The following is a 23,294-nucleotide window of genomic DNA, read 5'->3' as shown; positions in this document are numbered from 1 at the left end:
TCCTTTCTTTCCAACAGGCCACAAGTAGAGTGTGCTTCCTGAAGTACCTATCCCCCAGGCCCACGCTGCTGCTTGCCAACCTCTATTGCATACCACATGACTGTATTTCTCCCTCTTCACCACTTCCTCTTGCCAGCAACCAAGACTGGCCGGCTTGCCTGCTCTCTTGTTTTTCCTTGGAACTAATAAAATTCTTCACAGGTTTCCTTATGATTCAGTTTTAAAATTCTTTTTATCAGTTAGACTAAGAACCCTCCAAAGAAACCCTCAGTTCCCCCCATAATAATTGAACTTCCGTTCTTCAGTACTGACACCGTCCTGGGATAGCTAACCTCTGGAAGGTGATCCCGTATGGATGAATGTACTGTGGCATTGAAAACAAGGCTGCTTTGGCTCACGGCAGGCTGGGCTCTGAGCAAGATCACTGCAGCTTCCACTGCAGTGGAAGATTGTTCTCAGAGTTATTCATAGTGAGCTGTTGCTACAAAACCCGGACACCAGTTCAGGATAGGTGACGAGCCATTTCTGATTCCAGTTGAAGACTCTCATTCCCTCTAACAACAATACTTAACTTATTCCAGGACCCTGGGACATTGCACAATAGCCTACTGCCCATGTAGAAGCTACCACTCCATAAAAACAGCCCCTTCAGATGCCTCTTGGTAGACATTGCCTCTCTATTGGCTTGCCCACTAAAGCTGTCCTGAAGCATGTCTGATAAATTCAACTGCTTTTTCGTGTCTTTGACACATTCATTCACAGCCTGGATATCATCCCTGGCACAGAAGAGAATTTAGAAAAGTGGGGAGGAAGTGACACTCAGTTTGGTCTTTGCTGGGAAAGTACCATTGATCGGCACCCCGTCTGTCCCCAAAGCTGGAGAGAGCCGTAGGCAGTGAGCTGTAAACACTAGAAATATTGACAAAAGTCAAGGTCGTGGCAGGACTTTTTGCCTCATGCCTGTTGGGCAAGGATAAATCTGCAGTTTAAAGCAACTTGTCAACTGATTCACATTTCTAGAAACTGGGAAATTTCTTAAGATTTTAATTCTGGCAGCTCTTTAATCATTTTTTCTTTTTTCTTTTCTTTTTTTTCCCTTTTTTGTGGTTGCAAAGCCACCGAATACACTGTCTTATTTCTGTTATTCTTCCCTATTATAGAGTAGGCTTTATTTTTCACATTTGTTCCAGGGGGAAATGTAACTCCTTCATAGAAGGAAGTTGTTTTGATCTGACTTGTTTAGAAGGATGCTTTTGATTGATATCAGGGTTTAATGCCATCATGGGTCAAGTAACTGCTTACCAAATGCTTTGTTGGATCGTGTGCTGTCTGATATGGCTGATTTCTGCCTTCAATGGTAAGTGTGATTTCTGTACAATGTGTGGGTTAAGAGGCATTCTGTATAGGGTTTTAATAAATTTACAATCCTCTACTAAACACATGCTGCCAGAACAATCAGTCCTACCATGTATACTCCTTGGTTGGTGGTTGAGTCCCTAGGAGCTCTGAGGGTACTAGTTAGTTCATATTGTTGTTTGTCTGGGAGGAGAGGTCCTTGGTCCTGTGAAGGTTCTGTGCCCTAGTGTAGGGGAATGCCAGGGCCAATAAGTGGGAGAGGGTGGGGTGGCAGGCATGGGGAGGGGAGATCCAACAGGGGTTTGTTCTTGTTGTTTTTGTTTGTTTGTTTGTTTGTTCCTGGGAGGGGAAACTGGGAAAAGAAAAATCATATGACATGTAAATAAAGAAAATATCTAATAAAAAATAAATTTATATTTATAATATTTATTGAAAATTCTCAAGTAAGGTATATGCTCTATACACATTGTGAGCTTAATATACATTGATGGCCATCTTGCTCACGAAGACGGGAGGTCACTGCAGACTTGGTCTTCTTATTCTGGGATCCCCAAAAGTGACAGTTTCAAAATCCCGAGATGTCAACTATTAAAAGACTCTAGGAGTAATACTTCAGAAGGGATTGCTTGTTCTGGGAAAAGATAACTTGTAGCTGAATTGAAATACAATGCCCATTATCTGTTTGGAAATGTAACTTTAGAAATTCCTGGAGGATGAGAGAATGGGGATACATATACAATGGAAGAGAGAGGCCAAGAGTCAGGATTAGTCCAGCAAAGATTCGAGGGAGGGCTCAGTGGTGTGTCTTTGCAGCTGGTGATAACGCCAGGTGGTTCTGTTCTTCTTTCCCTTCCAACAGGGAGCTGTTCAGAAGTTCCTCCTGTGAACAATAGTGTATTTGTTGGAAAGGAAACAGAAAACCAGATTCTGGGAATTTACCTTTGTATCAAAGGCTACCACTTGGTGGGAAAGCAGTCTTGGGTCTTTGATCTCTCGAAGGAATGGAATGCTTCCGTCCCTGAGTGCCACAGTGAGTTAGGTTTTCCTGTTCATATTGTCATCTCCTGTATTCTTTTATATCTTGCTTCCTGTAGGCCATACTAAAATTGCCCATCATGTTGGTCTGGAATTTAATATGTAGCCAGCCTCTAGTGACTGGAACTTCCAAAGCCTCCACCAGTGCTAGGATTTGAGGTGCATCAACAATGCCTGGGCATGATGCAGATTATATTGTTTTTGTGTATGACCATGTTGTGTGACAGTATTCCTGGGCAGACATGAAAAATGTCTACCCACCCCAGATAAGAAACTAATGACAGACTAAAGATAAGTATACTACCAAAATTCAGCTTGATAAATCCATGATTTTATTGTGGTTCTGTGCAGTGTGTGTGAGGAGTTACCTACAGGAGCACAAATGACTCAAGGATAGCTGCATCACCAGAAGCATTTATGAAGAAGTCACCAGGGCTGGAAACCTGTGGCTTTCTGTGCACCTTGCAGGCAAACTCAACAGGTTGAAAAATCTTTTCCAGGCCACTCAGCTGGTCCAAGCAGGTCCCAGCAGTTCTTGCTGCTTATCTAAGCTTAGGGAGGGAAGAACGTGCATATCCGGTCAGGTTCAGGAGGTCCCTGGGACTCCTTAGATGTTTACTTGCTAAATCTTTTCCTTTTAGAACATCCAGAGTCTTCATGAGCCTTCTTTAGAATGTCGTAGGTCTTAAAGGAACTTTGGAGGGACTTTCCACAACAGACCTTTCTCTCCACAGTTCTTGTACCTTGGGCTTCACTCGTCCTGCGTTGGTATAGTTTGATAATACATACCTATCCTTTTGGATACATGTGCACCATTAAGTTCTGATGTACCATTGTAAATCAGTGTGAAGCCACACTTCCTAAAGTGGGAAGTGGAACTTTTATTTCTTTGAGCACTGACTGTTCCTCTTCTTCAGTGGGCCACTGTCCTGACCCTGTCCTGGAAAATGGCAAGACCAGTTCTTCTGGGCCTGTGAATGCAAGTGACAAAATCATGTTTGAGTGCAATGACGGTTACGTCCTCAAGGGAAGCAATTGGAGCCAGTGTCTAGAGGACCATACCTGGGCCCCTCCCTTTCCCGTCTGCAAGAGTAGTAAGTGTTGATTAGTATTGTCGCTCTGGGGTGAAATTGCTTTTTGGAACCATATTAACATACAAACCAGAATTAAAACCTTCACCTCTGTCTTCTTACTTCTGCGTCCCCTATGTTCCAACTCTCTCCTTTCTTCCTCTCCCCTACTCTCCCAACTTCTGATCCTTCAGTTTCCACATCCTGAGTGCTGGGATTATAGGTGTGCCGCCATTCCTGTGATCCCATGCTGGTGATTGAACCCAGGGCTTCGTGCATGGTAGGTAGGCTCTCTACCTGCTGAGCTATACCTTCAACCCGAGGTTGCCTTTCCCTGACAGCTCTACAGCGTAGCTCCATCCTTTGAGCTCTGCCAGTTCCTTGTAACTCGGGATAAAGAGAACATGCCCCGGGTCTCACTTAGACCGTTGTGAAGATGGCAGACTCTAGTGTACACAGAGCGTAGGGAGCACAGCCCATGCCTTGTACCTGGCTCTCACAAATCTCACGCCAGTGTGTCTCTCCCTTAGGAGACTGTGAACCTCCTGGGGCTCCTGTCCATGGCTATTTTGAAGGAGGCACTTTCACTTCAGGATCCGTTGTGACTTATGACTGTGAAGATGGGTAAGCACGTGGCCTTGCAAACGGGGGATAGTGCTCCACAGCTGCCTTGCTCTGTCAAGTGACTGGCTGTGTGTACCTAATCTCTTAATGTCCTGCTGCTGTAAGATTCTGGCTCATTCAGATTTTAAAATCTTCTTTAGCTTGCGGGTAGCTCTCTCCAATATCCAGGAAGCAGATACTTGGCCGAGCTCCCTTCTTAGCTTAGTTGTGGTAATTACTTCCTTATTGCCGTAATAAAACACCAGGACCAAGGCAATGTGTAGAAGGAAGTGTTGATTTGGGTGGGTGGTTCATGAGGATAAAAGTCCATTCCTATCGTGACAAGGGGGCATGACAGCAGGTGAACGGGGCTGGAGCAGCAGGCAGAGAACGCGAGGCTTTAAGCTCTTCTCTAGTGACATACTGCCTTCATCAAAGCCATACTTCCTAAACTCTCCAAAGAGTGCCACCAACCGGGATGGAGTATTCATGGGCTGGAGACTATGTGGGGGGACATCTCGTTGAAATGACCTCACTAACGAAAGTATTCGTTTCTCCTCAGTTATCCAAAATGTTTTCTAAGTGTGTTTTCTAAACAGTCTGTTACACAAAGCCAAAGCCTCAAGAATGGCGACTATGTCAAGAGACCAAAGAAAGAAGTTTAGATGACTTGTCTTATTAAACAACCCTTGATGGCAGCAGGCCAGGAGACCAAGTCTGCACCATGCCTGCAAGCAGAGTGCTACCTACCTATGCACAGAGGGAACAGGGGAAAGCGGGGGTCCTATTGCTCAGTGCTACAGCAATGAGCTTCCCCTTGCTCGGTGCTACAGCAATGAGCTTCCCCTTGCTCAGTGCTACAGCGATGAGCTTCCCCTTGCTCAGTGCTACAGCGATGAGCTTCCCCTTGCTCAGTGCTACAGAGATGAGCTTCTCCGGGGTATGCTTTGCTTCTCCTTTAGGCCTTATCTTATCTTCCTTCTCTGTTTTATTGTTTGCAAAGGAGGGGAGGAGTTACCAGTAGCCCCTCCCACTTCAGCGCATCTATCTATAGTCTGCACAACACTTGCAAGAATAGCATTGCTGTGATTGCCTCAGATAAGACTCTAATTTTTCCTTTCTGTGAAGGCAATTCTACTACGCAAATCTAAGCTCATTCTTTTTATTTTTTGACTGTTTTTATTTAATATTCGTACGTGCATATAATGTTTAGATCTAACTTTCTTTTTTTTATAAAAATCTCTTTATTAGATATTTTCTTTATTTACATTTTAAATGATATCACCTTTCCCGATTTCCCCTCTGAAAAAAACCCCTATCCTTTCCCCACTCCACCCGCTCACCAACCCACCTTCTCCTGCTTCCTGGCCCTGGCATTCCCCTACACTGGGGCATAGAGCCTTCACAGGGCCAAGGGTCTCTCCTCCCATTGATGACTCACTAGGCCATCCTCTGCTACATATGCAGCTGGAGCCATGCGTCCCACCATGTGTACTCTTTGGTTGGTGGTTTAGTCCCTGGGAGCTCTGAGGGTACTAGTTAGTTCATATTGTTGCTCATCCTAAAGGGCTGCAAACCCTTCAGCTCCTTGGGTCCTTTATTGGGGATCCTGTACTCAGTCCAATGGATGGCTGAGATCCTCTACTTCTGTATTAGTCGGGCACTGGCAGAGCCTCTCAGGAGGCAGTTATATCAGGCTCCTGTCAGCCAGCACTTGCTGGCATCCACAATAGTGTCTGGGTTTGGTGATTGTATATGGGATAAATCCCCAGGTGGGGCAGTCTCTGGATGGTCATTCCTTCAGTCTCTGCTCCATTGTTTGTCTCTGCAACTCCTTCCATGGGTATTTTGTTCCCTCTTTTAAGGAGGATTGAATTAACCACACTTTGGTCTTTCTTCTCCTTAAGTTTCTTGTGGTTTGTGTATTGTATCTTGGGTAATACAATACACAAGCTTCTGGGCTAATATCCACTTATCAGTGAGTGCATACCAGGTGTGTTCTTTTGTGATTGGGTTACCTAACTCAGAATGATATTCTCCAGATCCATCCATTTGCCTAGGAATTTCATAACTTCATTGTTTTTAATAGCTGAGTAGTACTCCATTGTGGTACATTTACACAATGGACTGCCCGCCTCAGATAAAATGAAGTGCTTCCCCTCCTTCACCCCTTCAGAATTTGATGCTTTTATTATCTCCTTCATTCATATATCACCCTGTGTCTTCCAATCCTGTGTTGAGGTACATTTAGACATAACAATGCCAGTGTAACCCGCAACACAAGAGAAGCAAGGTTAAGAGACTTGCTAGCAGGGAGTACAGAACCCTTGACCTTTGGAACGACAAGTTTGCCTTACAATTTGGAAGACTCACTGGTTGGTAGTATTTATTATAGGTCCAGAGGAGAGTATCACATTGACTATCCACTTGTAGAACAGCCAGCCCCTACCATCGAACTGGCCAGATGAAATCACCATGATCTTTTCATCCACTGGAAGTGACTCAGGGCAAACACAACTATTATTAGTACGCTGAGAACCAGTGTTAGCTCAATAGTCCAATGGAGGAACAGAGGCCCTGCTGCCTACTAAGAAGAAATAAGAATGTTTAATAGATACCCAAAGAGAAATGTCTGCACCACTGGGCAAGATATATGCTATGGTGTGGCCTGTGTCAGTAGAACTCCTAAGATAACATTTGGTCAGGCTGCGGCGACTCGGGAGAGAGAGAAGCGATAGATATTACTGGGAGATGCACTTGCCTTTTGTTTGTTATGCCCCTTTGTGAGTAATTCGTGCTACAGGGCATACTTTAATCTTAGACCATTTTCCTAGCATGACAAACACAGCCATGGTTGGGACTTTCTAGGGTTACATACAGTACTCTGTGGATGGTGTTACTTCAGTTTGATCCGAGAGGAGCAAATTCCTGTCAAGGTTCCCATGCTGGCTAAAGAGGACCTGTCCATTTAATTTGTAGTCTAAATGCTAGGGGCCTCTGTTGGGTAATTATGGCTACCGGCTGCTGGCTTATTTTATTCTGAGGCCTTTTAGTGAACATTCTCAAGACTAAGTGGGAGATAAGTGGGAGTCTGTCTTTAAAGCCTGATTCAGTTACTTATTCATGTGTTTGATGAGTCCTGCTCCTGATGAGGCCTGGTCCAATTGGGTTGAGAAGGGTGGATGCAAGGCACACAGTAGGTCTTGGTTACTCAGCAACTGTTTCACTTCATGACCTATAAAATGGTCTTGGCAGTTTTCACTTACCATATAGAGACTCCAGTGAACACTGCATGGTACTCTTTTGGATGACTCTTCCCCTGAGCCTGGGAGAGGATTGACAAAGAATATTTTCCTTCTTAGGGTGTACCATGGGTATCACTGGGATCATTCCACATATTTTTGGGGAGCACGTACAATGTCTGTCCTCTAAGTCTCCATTATGTTGCAACAGCCTACGTGGCTTTCTGGAACTGCCCATTTATCTGTGTAGTCTGGCAGGGTCTTTTCCAGTCTGACCAGCCTCAGTGTTTCTAAGTCATTGTAGGGATTATTGAGCAGCGACATGCTATAACATTACTTGATTGTGTTGTATATATCCCCTTTATTTCTCCTTGGCCCTTGTCTCCACAGTGAGTGTCTGTTAATGGGCCACTACTGATTCTGCCACTAAGGAAGCCAAAAATGGGCTTTGAACATGGTCCAGCTCTCTGTGTTTATAATTAGGAGTTTCTCTTCTCACATAGCTAGGATCCATACTGTGTGGAGTTTGGTCCACTAACTGCTGTAAACTTGACCTTCATCAACATAAGTAGTAGGCTACTGCCCTCTGTTAGGTGTGATTTCATTTTTCTGATCCACCGATTTGTAATTACTTCTCCTCCCTTCACTGATGAATGGTGATCCAACATTTCATTAGGTACAGTCACTCTTTCTGTTTGATAGTTACTGGGGTACCAAAACTATTGGAGTTCTCTCCTAAGGGAGATGTGTCTACCTACCCCTTCTGTCTAAGACACTCTTAGTTAACCAAAGTAGTTATCAGCACTGTCTATGACCATACTATCTGGCCTCCAGTGGGTAAGAAGTCAGGCTCTTGACAACAGCTTCTAGATAAATGGGTTTTATGGTTATTAAGACTTCGTAAGTAGTACACCATTGTTTTTCCAACAGACATATGTTAGCACCCTATACTTGTTCCATAGCTTGTTTTAGTTCCTTAAATGCCATGGAATGAACTTCTTTCTGTCCAGTCCTATACCTCTTGGTTTATATTCTAGTTGTAGAGTAGCCTTAGGCGGGAAGGGCCAGATTTGAGATGGAAACACTCTAGTAACCAAGTAGCCCCACAAATTCCTGTACTTGCTTACCCATGCAGAGAAGCAGAAAGCTTGTACCTTGTCTGTTACATCTGTAGCAATACTTTCATTTTATTGTAACAGGCAAGACTCAAATATTTCATAAACAATCCAGGTCCTTGGACCTTGTCTGGATTAATGTCTCATCAATGTAATGCAATATTTGAATAGTCTCTGGTTTGGTCCATTCTGCTAGGTCAGATATTGTTATCCCATGGCATATTGTGAGGCTGTGTAAATAACCCTGAGGCAACGTGGTGAAAGTCCACGAAAGTCCGCTGATAGCTTTTCCAAGTAAAGGGAAATGATTCTTGCCTTCCAACTACTGTATTGGAAGTGAAGAAATCATTGGCCAAATCCAGTACAGAGGACACAGTGGTGATGGTCCAGTTCGACTGTGTTTGAGACTTCAACGGTGTTAAATATAGCCAGTTACACTTTATTTAATTCCCAGGAACTCACTGTCTTAAGCTATGTCCTTTTTGAGGGGTACCCAAGCTTTTGGGCAGGGCATGACAACAAATGAAAGGTGTTACACATCAGCATAGTGATATTTACCCTTCCCGACTCATAGACTATTTCTGTGATCTCTTGGTGTTTACCATACCCTTAGAAAGTACTGGTATATGACCCTGGGGTCAGTGGTACCACTGGTGTGGCTTCTCAAGATTGGCTTTTTGACCAAGCCCTGTTTGATTTCTATGCACCCTAACCAAAGTGTCCCATGGTAGTTTTCAAGCACCTACCCTAGAATATATCGGCTCTCACAGTATATTCAGGGATTATGGCAAAGACCTTGGAGGGCATATGCCCCAGTCTCAAACTGAACACTGGGACTTTAGTCCCCAGGAACTCCCAGTTCCTGTTAAACGGTTTTTAAATTTATCTGGGTTTCTATCTATAAGTGTAATCTTTGGCCCTAGTAGCTATGCGTATGGTGACTCTTCCTGTGTTACAGTTGATATGTAGCCAGCTCTATATAGGGAGTCTGTTTCTGGAATGTGGAACCTTGGACCAAGTCTCTATTCATTGTTTTCTCCAGAACCAGAGACTCGATATACTGTCTGAGGCAGGCAATGTAGAGTGCACAAGGATGTGTCATCCGGTCCAGTTGGTACACACTGCCTTTTCAGGAATAAGGGTTGGGATGTTTTCTTAAGGGAATTACTTCCAAAGTTTTATTGTCCACATTGGACTGTTGTCTGTTTTTAAAAATTGTATTAGCCTGACAAGTTCATACATGTAAATAATGTAATTTGTTCATTTTCACACACCCCATTACCTTCCCTCAGTCATCTCTCTCCTACTCCCAGCCAATTCCCTCCTTCCAACAAGTTTCCCTCCTAGTCCTGTGTTGTATGTGCATGTGTCGGCCAGGGGAGACCCTGCTGATTTGACTAGGACTCTGCATTTGGGAGAGTTTCCCTGGGCCACTCTCTTTTACATTCCGAGTACAGCATACCTCTGTATTTTGTCTCTGTCTCCACTGAATCTGTCACTATTTGAGCTCTCTTTTGTATCTGTTGGCATAGCAACCATAGGAATATCAGAGCTCATACCTGACTGAAGGTACCTAGTGCAAGATGCCATCTTTCATAACTACTGTACAAGTCATGATCAGCACCAAAACAAAGTCAAAACATTGAATGTTCATGTCAAGTCCCTTTAAATATGACTGCAGTTCCTCCATAGATGCCTATGTTTCCCTTGGGATGGGGATATCTTTAGAGTTGGGCCAAGTATGTCTAATAGCCACATGTATGTATGTATGTAGTTAGCCACATTGTCAGTAGCTCCACACTTACATTGCAGTGACTGGTTGTTGCTGCTGCTCCTGCAGTACTAAGGAAAATGCCACCAGCCTTTGTGTCCCACAGTCTCGCTAGGAGGCACACACTGCTTTTGCTTGGACTTGGTTCTCGGTTCCACTAACTCTAAGAGGAGTGGAGGGGTGCATTAGGGGGGTGCAGGCAGCTGGGAGCAGGCAGATTGTTTGAGTCCTTATCATCAAGGGATCTCTCTACATGAGGTTTTCTGTGTCTTGGTGGTCTGCTGTAGAGCCATGCTTGTGAACATTCATGTGCCAGGTCAAGCTTCTTTGCTGACGTGTCTTTGCTGTTGACCTGTGCCACTCTGGCTTTTCTCTCTAACTTGAGTTCTTCCTGTAACCTTCCCATGAATCAGCTGTTACTCCCTTGCTGATGGCTTCATTGAGCTGGCCTTGTTGTCATCACAGGCAGCAGTGACTGCACAGGGTTCCTTTTGCTGCTCCACAAATGATTTGTTCGTTGCCTTCAACTTGGCTAGCACTCACTCTATGTACTTCAACTTGGCTAGCACTCACTCTATGTACTTCAACTTGGCTAGCACTCACTTTATGTACTTCAGCTTGGCTAGCGAGGTATCCATGCACTTACAGGGTGCTTCCCACATACTGGGGCCACATCAAATCACAGAGGTGGTTTAGGCCAGTCTAGGATTTCCCTGGCAGGACCTATGTCCACATCCAGAATCTGCTCACTCGGTTTCCCCCCTTGCAATCCTGCTGACAAGGCCAATGTTAAGAAAACTCTCAGAAGGGAGGCCTGAGAGGCTTTGAGAATGACAACTGTGTCCAGATACCAAAGAAAGGACGAGTCAACATGAGTTTGGACATCTTTTATTGTCAGGCAATCCTTGGTACCATCAGGGTGGAGAACAAGGGTCTGCAGCATGCTTACAAGCAGAAGAGCATTTATAAACGGAAGGAACAGGGGGAAATTGGATCCTAATGCCCAGTGCTGCAGAGACAAACTTCCCATGGGCGAGGACTGCATGTTTACCAGGCCTGGCCTTTCTTCTCTGTCTTACTGTTTTCAAAGGAGGGAAATGCCTTCTCCATCAGTACATATGCCTGGAACCTGAAGGACAACTGTAAGAGCAGGACTGCAGTGTACTTTTTCAGATATAGACAATGGAGTATTTCCCACAGAATTCAAGAGCAGAAACCTTAAAGAAACAAACAAAAAATTCAGAAATATAATGACTTAGCATTTAGACCCATAAGGCATTGTAATAATGTCTAACCCTCCTTCAGATGCTCTGGTCTCTCTCCCTAAAGGGTCTCCTGCCCTTTCTGTCTCTTGCCTTACTCTGGGTCATTTGACTTTATCAGCCTTTAAGTTCCACCTCTCAGTTTTGTATCAACTTCTGTTTTTATTCTGATCACACGTCACTGCTCTCCTTTAGCCCATTCATCTGCACCTGCCTCTTAGAGCGTATGCCATTCGGGTTAGAAATGGTCAAATGCTTCTTCTCTCACCTGTCCACCCCTCTCCTTAACCCTAAATACACTGGCTCTGAAGTTCTCACTTTTCTCCATGTTACTCTGGGTTGACTCAGGTTGACTCATCCTTTAGGCCTACCCACCACTTCAGGAGAGCTGCTTTACTTCATAGCTGTTTTGTTAGAATGAAGTAACTTAAGAAGGAAGGTAGATTTGATCACATTTTGAAATGGTAAAATATGGCTACAAAAAAAAAAAAACAGTCTCTATTTCCAAGCTTAGAAGTGTTCTAACATCTCCAGGTATGACCTAGTGGGCACACAGACGCTGCAATGTATTGATGGGGAGTGGAACAGTTCCTATCCTACCTGTGAGTCCATTCAGGAAGCCCCCAAGCCTGCCGAACAGACTGCACTTGAGAAAGCTATTGTAAGTAGAGGGTGTTATCCATCTTCCTCTTAGCTGCAGTCTCAGGCCTGACATTAGTCTTTGCATGTGCTTTGGTGGGTAGCCACTCAATGCTGGGTAGTGTCTTTTTGAATAGGTTAACCTTGACCTGATTGCAGAAGGGGCCCCATAAGATGTCAACTCATATTTCTATGTAACAACATTCCCACTCATCACCATCATGAGAAATACCTATCACATCCCTTTTATGGGGTTTATTGTCACATTTGGCATACACAACAAGGTATACTCTATGCCTAATATCTGTAAGGCCTGGCTGCTGTGAGAAGCTGCTGTAAGTCTAGATTCCAAGACATTCCAAACACATTTATTTTCATTCAGACTAACTTTATCCTGTATTTATATCTGGACATACATATATATATATATATATGACTATATATAAATGACTGATAACACTGAGGATTCAGACCCATGTGGAAATCCCCTGGTTTTTGCAGCTTACTGGTTTCAGAGTAGAGTACTGAACCTCAGCTCCCCAGTTGTAACTTTAATTCTTTCTTTCCCTAGCTCTCCTTTCAGGAGAGTAAGGACCTATGCAGTGCTACAGAGAACTTCGTGGGAAGACTAAAGGAAGGTGGAGTAACAATGGAAGAACTTAAATATTCCCTGGAGATGAAGAAAATTAAGTTGAAGGCAGACATTTTACTGAAAGGTCATAGCTAATCAGAATGGCCACAGACATACACCTATGAATAAACTGCTTCTAAAGGTGCTTTCAGGTTGTTCCTCTCTGAGCTAAAATGCAAGGTCATGTGGCCGTACAGTTGACTTACTGTGTAAGTGTGTGTGGCATTCTGTGGGAATGTTACTTAGAATGTAGAAGGGCCGGGTATGGTGGTTAGCTCCTTCAGACCAGGGATGAATGCAGAGCTTAAGTCTTCAGCTGTGTGGGGAATGAGAAAGCTTGTGTCTGATGTGAGTGTACCTCACACGAGACATGAGTGCGTGTACCTCACATGAGACATCAATGATAAGTCAGAAGTTTTGAAATTTCTGAGACAAGAACTAACTTCATTCTGGAAAAACATACTCACAACAATTACATCTTTACAATTGCCCATTGAGTCCCATGCCCTGTCTACTCCACCCTCCTCACGCACTAAAGGTTACTACCAGTGCTACTGGTTATTCTGACAACTTGATGAAAGTCCCCATTGCTTAAGACACACATATCTATGTGTGTGCAATCAACATGGAATAAAAAATCTATCTGGTACTCAAGGGGAAGCTTCGTCCCTTCTGGAGAGTACGCACAGTGCTAGAAGGTACTATCCACGCTACCAGAGAGAAAGGGAATCATCAGCCCCCCTCAGCTATGAACCTGCAAGCTGTAATAATGATCTGCTTCTAAGATCTGTCCATTTTGGTGCAATAGTGGCCTAAATGCTAGGGGAATAAGCAACTGCTTTCTGATTGGATTCAAGGCCTGCTTTGTGAGATGGTTGCCATCTTTGACACTGTGAAAGTGGACAGGAACCTGAGACTAGAAAGGTCTCAGGTCCTAGGGGAAATGTACTATTATTCTTCTAAAGGAACACAGGGATAAAATGACTCCACTGGTATACTGCTATACCCATAGGTACGTACACCATTCAACATTCATCAGAGAAACTTCTTGAAGTATATGATAATTTGCACAGATGCCTACAGCTGGACTATATGCAGAGAGAGAAGTGGGGAGAGAGATAGAGATAGAGATAGAGATAGATAGATAGATAGATAGATAGAGAGAGAGAGAGAGAGAGAGAGACTTTGGAATACTAAGCCCTGAATGGGGTAAATGGGATAAAATACTTTATCACACCCCTTCCCTTAAGACTCAGGGAACTGTGCAGAAGAGAGGGTAAAAAGTGTGGGGAAGTCAGAGGTGGTGAGCGACTTTAAGTATACTGGATACTCTAGACACAACAGGGAAAACGTACATATAAATTCACAGTGATGATGACAGAATACCAAGACTCACACAAGCTCAAGCAGGACAAAATTCCAGCACGGAGGAAGGGAAGTGGGCACAAGGCCCACCCCTAACTTTCCTTGATTGGTATCTGCTGGGAAAGAAGAAATGACTTCTCTTCAGGAGTGACACTTGGTATACCAGCCACACTCCAGGGAGGCCTATGCTCAGGAGAGTTAGTCAGCACAAATCAGATTCACTATTTTTTTTTCTTTTCTTTTTGGGTTTTAGAGACAGGGTTTCTCTGGTATAGCCCTGGCTGTCCTGAAACTCTCTCTGTAGACCTGGCTGGCCTTAAATTTAGAGATCCACCTGCCTCTGCCTCCCCAGTGCTGACATTAAAGGCATGTGCCACCATTGCTCAGCACTGTTTTTTTGTTTGTTTGTTTGTTTGTTTGTTTTTTTAATTAGAAAGAAAGAACATGAAGTCTTGTGGGTAAAGGGAGTTAGGAGGAGTTGGAGGATGGGAAAAAATATTATAAAAATATACCACGTGACATTCTCAAAGAATAATTAAAAAACATTAACTTATTTCCAATAAAATAAATAAAATGGCCCATTGAGACAGAAGTAGAATTAGGCCCCAAACTCTTCCTTACACCATTAAGGAAGCCTAGTTTTTAAGCTTGATTTGATCATTTATTGCCTTTTGGATAATTCCCAGCCTCACATCACCATGGGTCTGAGATGGTACAGCACAGTGATTGTATTTTTGACTCCTTATTTAGTAGAAGATACAGGAACCCTAAGACTTTCCATCACCATGTCATACCTGACCGGCTTGAGGGCTTCATTTACACTGATGCTCATCTACAGACAGAGGAAATAAAAATACACCTTAAATCTAAAGTAGCTCCTGGCACACTGGTGAGACAGCAAGAGAATGGAGACCAGGGCAGTGGCTACTTCCTCCAACTTCATAGAAGTCCCCCAGGTGACAATATTCCCCCCCCAACCCCCGCCACTCCTGAGTTACCTCATCCAGCAGGGCCTTTACTGGAGCATGGTGACAATGTGGCCAGATATGATTGGCTAAGGATTTAGGGGCTTGAGATTGGCTCAAACCCTACATAAATTTATGGGCTGGGCAATAAACTCAGATCTGCACCCTGATGCTGGTCTCTGGAGTCAGATTTCCCGGGATTTATCATGTGACTCTCTCACTTCTCATTCCCCAACCGTGGGCCTGTTCCACATATACCCAGAACATGTAAGACCATTCAAAACATCAGAGAAGCTCTGGACAGAATCTTGAAAGGGTTATAAGAAACAAACTTTTAAGTAGCTAAGTGTCTTCTAGCAGACACATATATTATTTCTAGCATACCTATATTATTTGAGGGTGGTTAGAATGAAAAGGACTCCAGAGCAGTACACTATGAGAGCACCAATGGACAGAGACACTTCTGTTTGGGAGGAGGATGAGGGAAAATACATTTTAAATGTCATAATTATTTTAGTCTTATATTTATGTTTTTTGTTGCTGTTTTGGACACAGGGTCTCATGTAGGTCTGGCTGGTCTTGAGCTCCCTCTGTGGTTGAGAATGACCTTGAACTCCAGATTCTCCTCTCTCTGTTTCCCAAGTCTGGGCATATAGACATGTACTACCTTAGCCAATATTTGGAATGTTTTTAGAGCTTATGACACACAAAATGTTTTGTAGCATTTCTACTGATAATTATGAAGGAACAGGAAATCTTGAAATGTAACCTGAAGTAAAAATGGCATAATAATAAGTACTTATGATATTATGAGCTTATACTCTTAAAGCACTACAGTGTTTTAAAGTGAATATTTGATTTACATTTTTCAGAAAGGGTCACTGAGCTACAAGAAACATAGATCATGTTTAGGCAACAGCATGTAACTGGGGTTGGCTTGAGTGAACATGACCAAATGGTGAAGGATAAGAAAGCTCACTAGATCCAGTTAGCAGAGAGCTTTGAAAGGCGGTGGTTAGACAGTGGATAGGTGTGGCTTTCAAGCAGTTGAGGTGAGGACAATATGGCGGATATGTTCTCACAGAATAAGGACAACCTGCTGTAGTATGGCTTGAGGTGGGAAAAAAAAAGTGATGTTTTAGTTAGGGTTTTATTGCTGTGCAAAGACACCATGACCAAGGCAACTCTTATAAGGACAACATTTAATTGGGGCTGGCTTACAGGTTCAGAGGTTCAGTCCATTTTCATCAAGGTGGGAGCATGGCAGCATCCAGGCAGGCATGGTGCAGGAGGAGCTGAGAGTTCCACACCTTCATCTGTAGGCTGCTAGGAGAGGACTGCCTTCCAGGTAGCTATGGTATTAAAACCTGCTCCCATAGTGACACACCTATTCCAACAAGGCCACACCTCCTAATAGTGCCACTCCCTAGCCCAAGCACATACAAACCAACACAAGTGAAATGGGGGAACCAATAATTCAGGTATGCTCCCCGAAGTTCATGCTGAAGACTTGCCCAATTGGGGTTCTACTGCTGTGATGAAGCACCATCACCAAAAACAAGTTGGGAAGGCTTCCATTTCCACTTTGTACTTTATCATTGAAGGAAGTCAGGACAGGAACTCAAGCAGGGCAGGAACCTGGAGGCAGGAGCTGATGCAGACAGAGGCCACGGAGGGAGGCTGCCTACATGGCTTGCTCCGTCTGATATCTAAAACTACCCAGGGCCACCAGCCCAGAGATGGTACCAACCATAAAAGACTAGACCCTCTCTCATCATTTAAGTTATGATTAAGAAATGCTCTACAGGCTTGCCTACAGCTCCGTCATATGGAACCATTTTCTTAGTAGAGGGTCCCTTCTCTCAGGTAATTTTAGCTCAGTGTTTCTCAATCTGTGGGGGTTAGATGACTCTTTCAAAGGGATAGCGTATCAGATATCCTGTATACCAGCTATTTACATCATTGTTCATAACAGTAGCAAAGCGAAATTATGAAATAACAATGAAAATCATTTTATGGTTGGGGGTCACCATGACAGATGGAACTGTATTAAAGGGTCTCAGCATTAGGAAGGTTGACACCTACTGCTTTAACTTGTGTCAAGCTGACAAAAAGCTATCCAGCACAAGAACTGATTAGGTTTTATAGACTAGTGTCCTCAGAATGGATTGGTACTGAGCGGGTTAGTTATCACGGGAGTCCAGATAAAAGAATTGCGTTTAGCGCCATTCTTTGCCTCATGCCTGTACTCTTGCCCTTCATCTCCGACCATGGGGAGATGCAGCAGCAAAGCCCTTGCCAGAAGCAGGCTCTTCAGTTTTAGACCTAACAGTCTCCAGCGATGTAAGAAGTGAATCTCTGGTCTTTATAAAGTACCCAGTCTTAGGCATTCTGTGATAGAAACAGAAAGCTCACTAGGATGTCCACACAAAAGATACTGACAGTCCGGACTGTTTCCATGGCAGCAGAAATGAAAACAACAATGGACATGAGATGTGCTGTGATTCTTATCAAAATAACTTTCAAAGGGATTGTATTTGGGAAGAAGCATTCAAATTCAGTGTGAGAATTGAGCGTTCTCCTTAGTTGTGCTGTGTGTGAGGTGTTTGAATATATCAGATCGCTCAGACAACAATAGTAATGTGAACGGAATGTAGGACAGTAATCAAAGACAGTGGGATACTATGGAATGGTCCTCCTACTAGGGATATGTAAAGGATGAAAATAGGTAAATTCGTTAAAGTGAAGAGATTTTTTTTTTTAATAAGGATAAAAAGCTAGGCACAGCAAAGTCTAGCCTCATCTACGTATCAAGTTCTAGGACAGCCAGGGCTACATAGTGGGACTCTTCCAAGCAACAAAATAAGAGAGGGGGAAATGAAATGCATTTTTTATAGATAAGAGTAAGGGAAAGGATTTATCAAAAGTTAAAAGGAATTAGAAGATTCGGGAGAGTTTAGGGTTAGTTATGGGAGCTGCCTTAGTTTCTGTTCCTGTTGCAGCGATAAAATACCTTTACAAAAGCAACTTAAGGGAGAAAGTTTTTGTTAGTTTGTTTGTTTTTTTCTCAGAGTTTCATATTGCAGTCCATCACAGCAAGGAATTTAAGGCATCATGAGCATGAAGTAGATGATCATATTATGTGCTCATTCAGAAGAGGACAATAAATACATGCATGCATGTGCTAGCATACTCTGCTCACTATCTTATTCTGTACAGGACCCCTGCCTAGGGAATGGTGTCGCCTGTAGTTCTCACATCTTCCCACCTCAGTTAACCTAAGGTAATCCCCTACAGACATGCCCAGAGACCCATCTCCCAGTTGCCAGTTCTAAGAGTCACAAGAGACAAGAGTCAACTAAGAGTCACAAGAGTAAAAGGGACAGTGTAGTTTAGAATGGAAAATATCCAGCAATGTTAAAGGCTTCAGAGAAATTACAAGAAATAAACTGAAGACATTTGAACCTGCAGATGAAGACTGCCTTCCTGAGAAGGTCAGCATCAGATGAAGGAAGGAAAAGGAATATGAAGTTTTCGGCAAGGAACACTTCAGGGTAAGAGAAAATATGTAAAAGTAGAAAAGAAGAATCAACCCTTTAAATCGGGGCTGAACAGGAGAGAGAAAAAAATGACACGGATAAAACAAATACAGAATGCTTTCATAAAATAGAAGGCAAAATGATTTGCTGTGGGTTAGATAAGCTAGTCTGCTGGGAGAGAAAACTCTGCCCCTATCATAGTAGGAAGCAGGAAAAGGTCTTGAACACATTGAGAAATGATATTTTCTCCACCTCAGCTTCCAGGACTTTGTAGGATCATTGTTGCGTGGACTCTTATCACATTAAATTAGCCTTTTACCTTTGTGACATGGTTGTGCTTTCTTTATCTCTCATTTCCTTCTCATTTTCATCTAAGTAGTTTCTGCTTATCAATGAAGGTGTGCCCTAAATCTCGTATCTTTTTCAAACTTCACTGAGGAGATCAATTTGTGGGGCCATTGGTGTTTATTACAGAGAATAAATTATGATGCCAAAGAGGTTTTATTTTTTCCTCTATGTTGATCCAACCCAAGGATCTTGTACATATCAGATAAGTGCTCTATCACTGAATAGCATTTCCAGCCCTTGGTTTCTGAGATAGGATCTTAACTAAGTAACCCAGGCTGATCTTGAACTCATAATCCTTCTGCCTCAGCCTCCTAAGTGCTACAGTTACAAGCTTGTACCACTACATCTTGTAAGAACTAATTTTTACTACTTACTTTTAGAGTTACAATTATTTATTTACATGAGGGGCATTTGGGGGCATGGTATGCATGTGGTAGTCAGAGGACAATGTGTATGAGTTGGTTCATTCCGGGGATAAAACTCAGGTCTTTAGGCTTCGTAGCATGCACATTTAACCACAGAGCCACCTCACTGGTCCAGAACTGCTTTTCAAGAATAATCTTTGGGGCACACAAATCTTTAAACTTATTATTAATAGACTAAATGGGCCATTTCAGGACTTAACTATATCTGTAGATTGATGTGATCTCAAACACATAAATTAGCATCTTCACTGCATTTTTCTGAATAATGGCCATGTCAGACTGACTTCTGGAGATCATTTGGTGCCTGGTAGTAGTAGTTGTTAATATCTGTTGAGCTCTTGAGTATGTTGCAGTCCAGTCAGCACATAACAGGAAATCAATAAATAAAATACACACTGTGTCTATTGTAGCTTCTGGTGTTGCATGGAGACCAGGGAAGAGCAAGGCCCTCAGATCCGAGGTCCCAGAGTGCCAGGGAAGAGGATCATTTTGGTTGGAGTGGGTCTGAACTTCAACTCAAGATTTCTAGGCTGGTTGGGTATTGTGTTTCGTAACTCTTATGATTATGAAAAGACAGAAGATTCTGGTATCAAATTCCAAGCACACTTCTAACTTAGGGGAAATGGTTGGCAGAGAAGAAAATAAATAATTGCAACACATGATGAAGAATGAGGGCTGGGAGAGAAGGAGATTAGGTAAACAGTACTGCTCCTGTCTGTTAATCATTCACTGTGACGGGGAGACTTTCTCCCTGTCCGTCATACTCAACTGCCTGACCAGTCACTTGTGTGGGTGGAATGCAAGGATCAACTGCGTGGGTAGACTCCAGGAACTTTTTTGATGGAGCCAGTACTGGCCAGCTTTAGGATAATATGATCAATTCTCATCTTGGGAGAAACTAGTAGAGTAGAGATCCAGGCACCTTCACAGAGTCTTTCTCTGCTATTGCAGGTCAGTGAGCTACTGAGCACTTGGGTGGGGCATTGTGGGTAAAGCTGGTCATCAGGCTCTTTAGTGTGTGCGCCTCTGTGTTCTATTTATTATTTTTGAGATTATAATTTAATTACATTTTCCCATTCCTTTTCCTTCCTCTAAATCTTCCCATACAATCCTTGCTGTTCTCTTTCAAATATGGCCTCCTTTTTCATTAATTGTTAGTGGATGCATATGTCCCTAAATACAACCTGTTCAGTCCATATAATGTTACTTTTATGTATGTGTTCGGGGCTGATAATCTGGCACCGAAAACCAGTGAGAAAGATCACACCTCTCACTACCACTTTTCTTCAGTTGCCTATAGTTTTTTGTGTAGAATCAAGGCCTCATGGGATTCTCCTGTCTAGTTTTGTATGTTCATCAATGTTCTTGTTTGGATCATGTTTGGGAGGTCATGTTGGTGAGACTATCCTGATACAGTTTCTGATGTTACTAGGTGACACAATTTCACAGTAAATTCTTTGATCCCCTGGATTCTACAATCTTTCTTCTTCCTCTTCTGTAAAGTTTCTCCTCAGGTGCAGGAGTATTTTTTTTAGATGTAGCCGTTAGAACTGGGCTCCATAGCTTTGCATTTTGATTGGTTGTGACTTTCTGTAGTGGTCTCTGTTGCAAAGAGAAGTTGGGTTTTTGTTGTTGTTGTTGTTGTTGTTGTTGTTGTTGTTTGTTTTGTGTGTGTATGCTTTCTGATGAGGGGTAAAGACTATGTGAGTATAATGACAAATGTTTATAGATTATTGCTAGAGATTATGATGGTGTAGTAAATTAGTGGTTGTAGGTTCTCTAATAACTGGGACTTCACTAGCATGGAGTACTTAGCTAGGTTTATCATAACAGACATGGTCTACCTCTTGTTGAATGGGTCTTAAGTTCAATTAGAGAGTTTCTGTTTACTTTCAGACTCTATGTCCCACTAGTACACCCTTAGGGTTCATGTCTCATGTTAGTCATTGATGTATTCATGGGACCTTAGCTGGGTAGGACTGTTGGTTGACTTCCCCCCTCTTTTTGGAAGCTTGCATGATGCCTTCTAGTAACATTTAAGTCCTCAGAGAGGGGACATTCAGATCAGTCCCATTTCAAGGGTCTCTAGGCCTTGTGTCTGAAGTGCATTGTGTCTTCACCAATAGAGACTTACCTTTCAGGTAAGGGCAATACCAATAGGCTGTATGTCTTGGGAGTCTCTTGAACAGCATAAAACAAAAACTCAAAAAGGGGCTTCTTAGTTCTGGTTTGTTAGGTGGTCTTTGGGTCTTGGAGGACTCAGTATCACCATCAGCCCAGATGAGAAAAGTTCATTGAAACTGTATTTGTATATTTATACATAGAATTACGTGTATTATAGAGTTTTTTTTTTTTTAAGGTACAAAGCTTTGTGTATGGAAGATGCTATTTCTTTAGAGTGAGCCGTTTACCACCTTTAGCTCTTACAGTCTTTCCACCTCTCCTTCCTCAGAGATCTCTGATCCTTGAGGAAGGGGGCTTTGATGAAGACATCCCATTTAGAACTGAGTGCTCTAAAGTCTCTCACTTTCTGCACACTGTCCAGTATTGGGTGACCGTGTTAATGCCAATCTACTGCAAGGAGAAGCTTCTCTTCTTGGGGTTTAGTGAGGTACTAATCTATGGGTATAGCAATGTATCATTAGGATTCATTTTATTGCTCTGTTCAGTTAGCAGAATAATAATAGGTTTTCTTCTCAGTCATGACCTATCTTAGACAGTTTAGTAGTGCCAGATATAGATTCCATCTCACGGAATAGGAATTAAATCCATTTTTTTTTTTTAAAAAAAGAGTGGTTGTTTTCTTCCATAACGTTTGTGTCACTGCTGCACCAGGATATCTTGCAGGCAGATCACTGTTGTGGGCCTTCGAGTTTGTATCAAGGCGATATTGATGATTACATTTATCCTCCTATAGTATGCATAGTACCTCCTAGTGCCATGAATGCTAATTAGTAAGGGTGAAGCTTCTAGTTGGGTAGAAGCTTAGTTTCTCTCTCTCTGACAACCTAAGTAATGTTGTCTTCAGCAATGGGGCCTTACCATTAGATGGAAAGCAACCAGTAGCCTTAGAAATAGCCTGTGATACTTATTTGGTGCCTTAAGGTATCTAGTTGGGGCACTGTCTCCCCCACTATATGGTTATTCCATTTAAATTAGTTCCATAAATGCATATATTTTAGGAGACGTCTACAGTAGCAGATTTCCATATAATTTTTCAAACGGCTTTTAATATTGACTGTCACTCCCCATATTCCCTCATTTCTTCCTCTCTCCCATTACCCTCCCTATTTAATTCTCATATTCCAGTTTTCTCTTTGTCCATCTATATGCTGCATAGGCTTGAACTCATTGGTACAGGAAAGGACTTTCTGAACAAGACACTAACAGCATAGGCATTAAGACCAAAAATTAGTAAGTGGGACCTCACGAGGCCAGAATGCTTCTGAACAGTAAAGGACACGATTATTTGGGTACAGCAGCAGCTGCAGAATGAAGAAGAAAACATCCTCTTTTAGGAATCTTCCACAGTTACACATATGGTGGAGGGCTAATATCTAGACTATATAAAGAATTTAAAAAGAAATGCCCTGAGCATCAAGAAAATAAATAACGCAATTAAAAGGAGGATACAGAATAAATAGCCAGTTCTCAAAAGATCAAACACAAATAGTTGAGGAACACTTAAAGGATGCTCATCACCTTTAGCCATCAGCCAGATGAAAATTAAAACAACTTTGAAATTTCATCTTATTCTAGTCAGAATGGCCAAGGTCAATAAGACACATGCCAACACATGCTGGTCAGAATGCCGGGAAAGGGGGAAAGAAAACTTATTCACTGGTGGTGGCAGTGCAAACTGATACAGCCACTATGGAAACCAATGTGGATGGTCCTCAGAAATCTGAAAACCAATCTACCAGAAGAT

General features: G+C 42.7%; 2 protein-coding genes across 2 annotated transcripts in view; both read left to right on the top strand.

The window, feature by feature from the left end:
• The first annotated feature begins 1,305 nt into the window (after nucleotides 1-1,305).
• C4bpb (complement component 4 binding protein beta) lies at nucleotides 1,306-12,869 on the top strand. Its single transcript, XM_031341299.1, has 6 exons — nucleotides 1,306-1,357; nucleotides 2,216-2,386; nucleotides 3,309-3,485; nucleotides 3,992-4,085; nucleotides 11,989-12,115; nucleotides 12,665-12,869. The coding sequence occupies exons 1-6, from the start codon at nucleotides 1,306-1,308 to the stop codon at nucleotides 12,818-12,820; spliced, it is 777 nt and encodes a 258-aa protein (XP_031197159.1). The 3' UTR covers nucleotides 12,821-12,869.
• Nucleotides 12,870-12,918: 49 nt separating this feature from the next.
• LOC116070094 (C4b-binding protein alpha chain-like) overlaps nucleotides 12,919-23,294 on the top strand; it is a 44,994-nt gene continuing 34,618 nt past the window's right edge. The window contains exon 1 of the mRNA XM_031341288.1: nucleotides 12,919-12,933. The gene's annotated coding sequence lies outside the window, so the exon portion shown is untranslated. The remainder of the gene's footprint in view (nucleotides 12,934-23,294) is intronic.

Source organism: Mastomys coucha, unplaced genomic scaffold, assembly GCF_008632895.1.
Source record: "Mastomys coucha isolate ucsf_1 unplaced genomic scaffold, UCSF_Mcou_1 pScaffold1, whole genome shotgun sequence".
Classification (NCBI taxonomy): Eukaryota; Metazoa; Chordata; class Mammalia; order Rodentia; family Muridae; genus Mastomys; species Mastomys coucha.
The sequence above is the reverse complement of the archived record's forward strand: the minus strand, read 5'-3'. Positions and strand labels throughout refer to the sequence as shown.

Bases quoted from the DNA above. Each gene is read 5' to 3' on its own strand.
- C4bpb (XM_031341299.1), top strand. From the start codon at position 1,306: ATGCTTTGTTGGATCGTGTGCTGTCTGATATGGCTGATTTCTGCCTTC. The intron at 2,387-3,308 runs GTGAGTTAGGTT...CCTCTTCTTCAG, and splicing joins TTCCGTCCCTGAGTGCCACA to TGGGCCACTGTCCTGACCCT. The intron at 4,086-11,988 runs GTAAGCACGTGG...TAACATCTCCAG, and splicing joins ACTTATGACTGTGAAGATGG to GTATGACCTAGTGGGCACAC.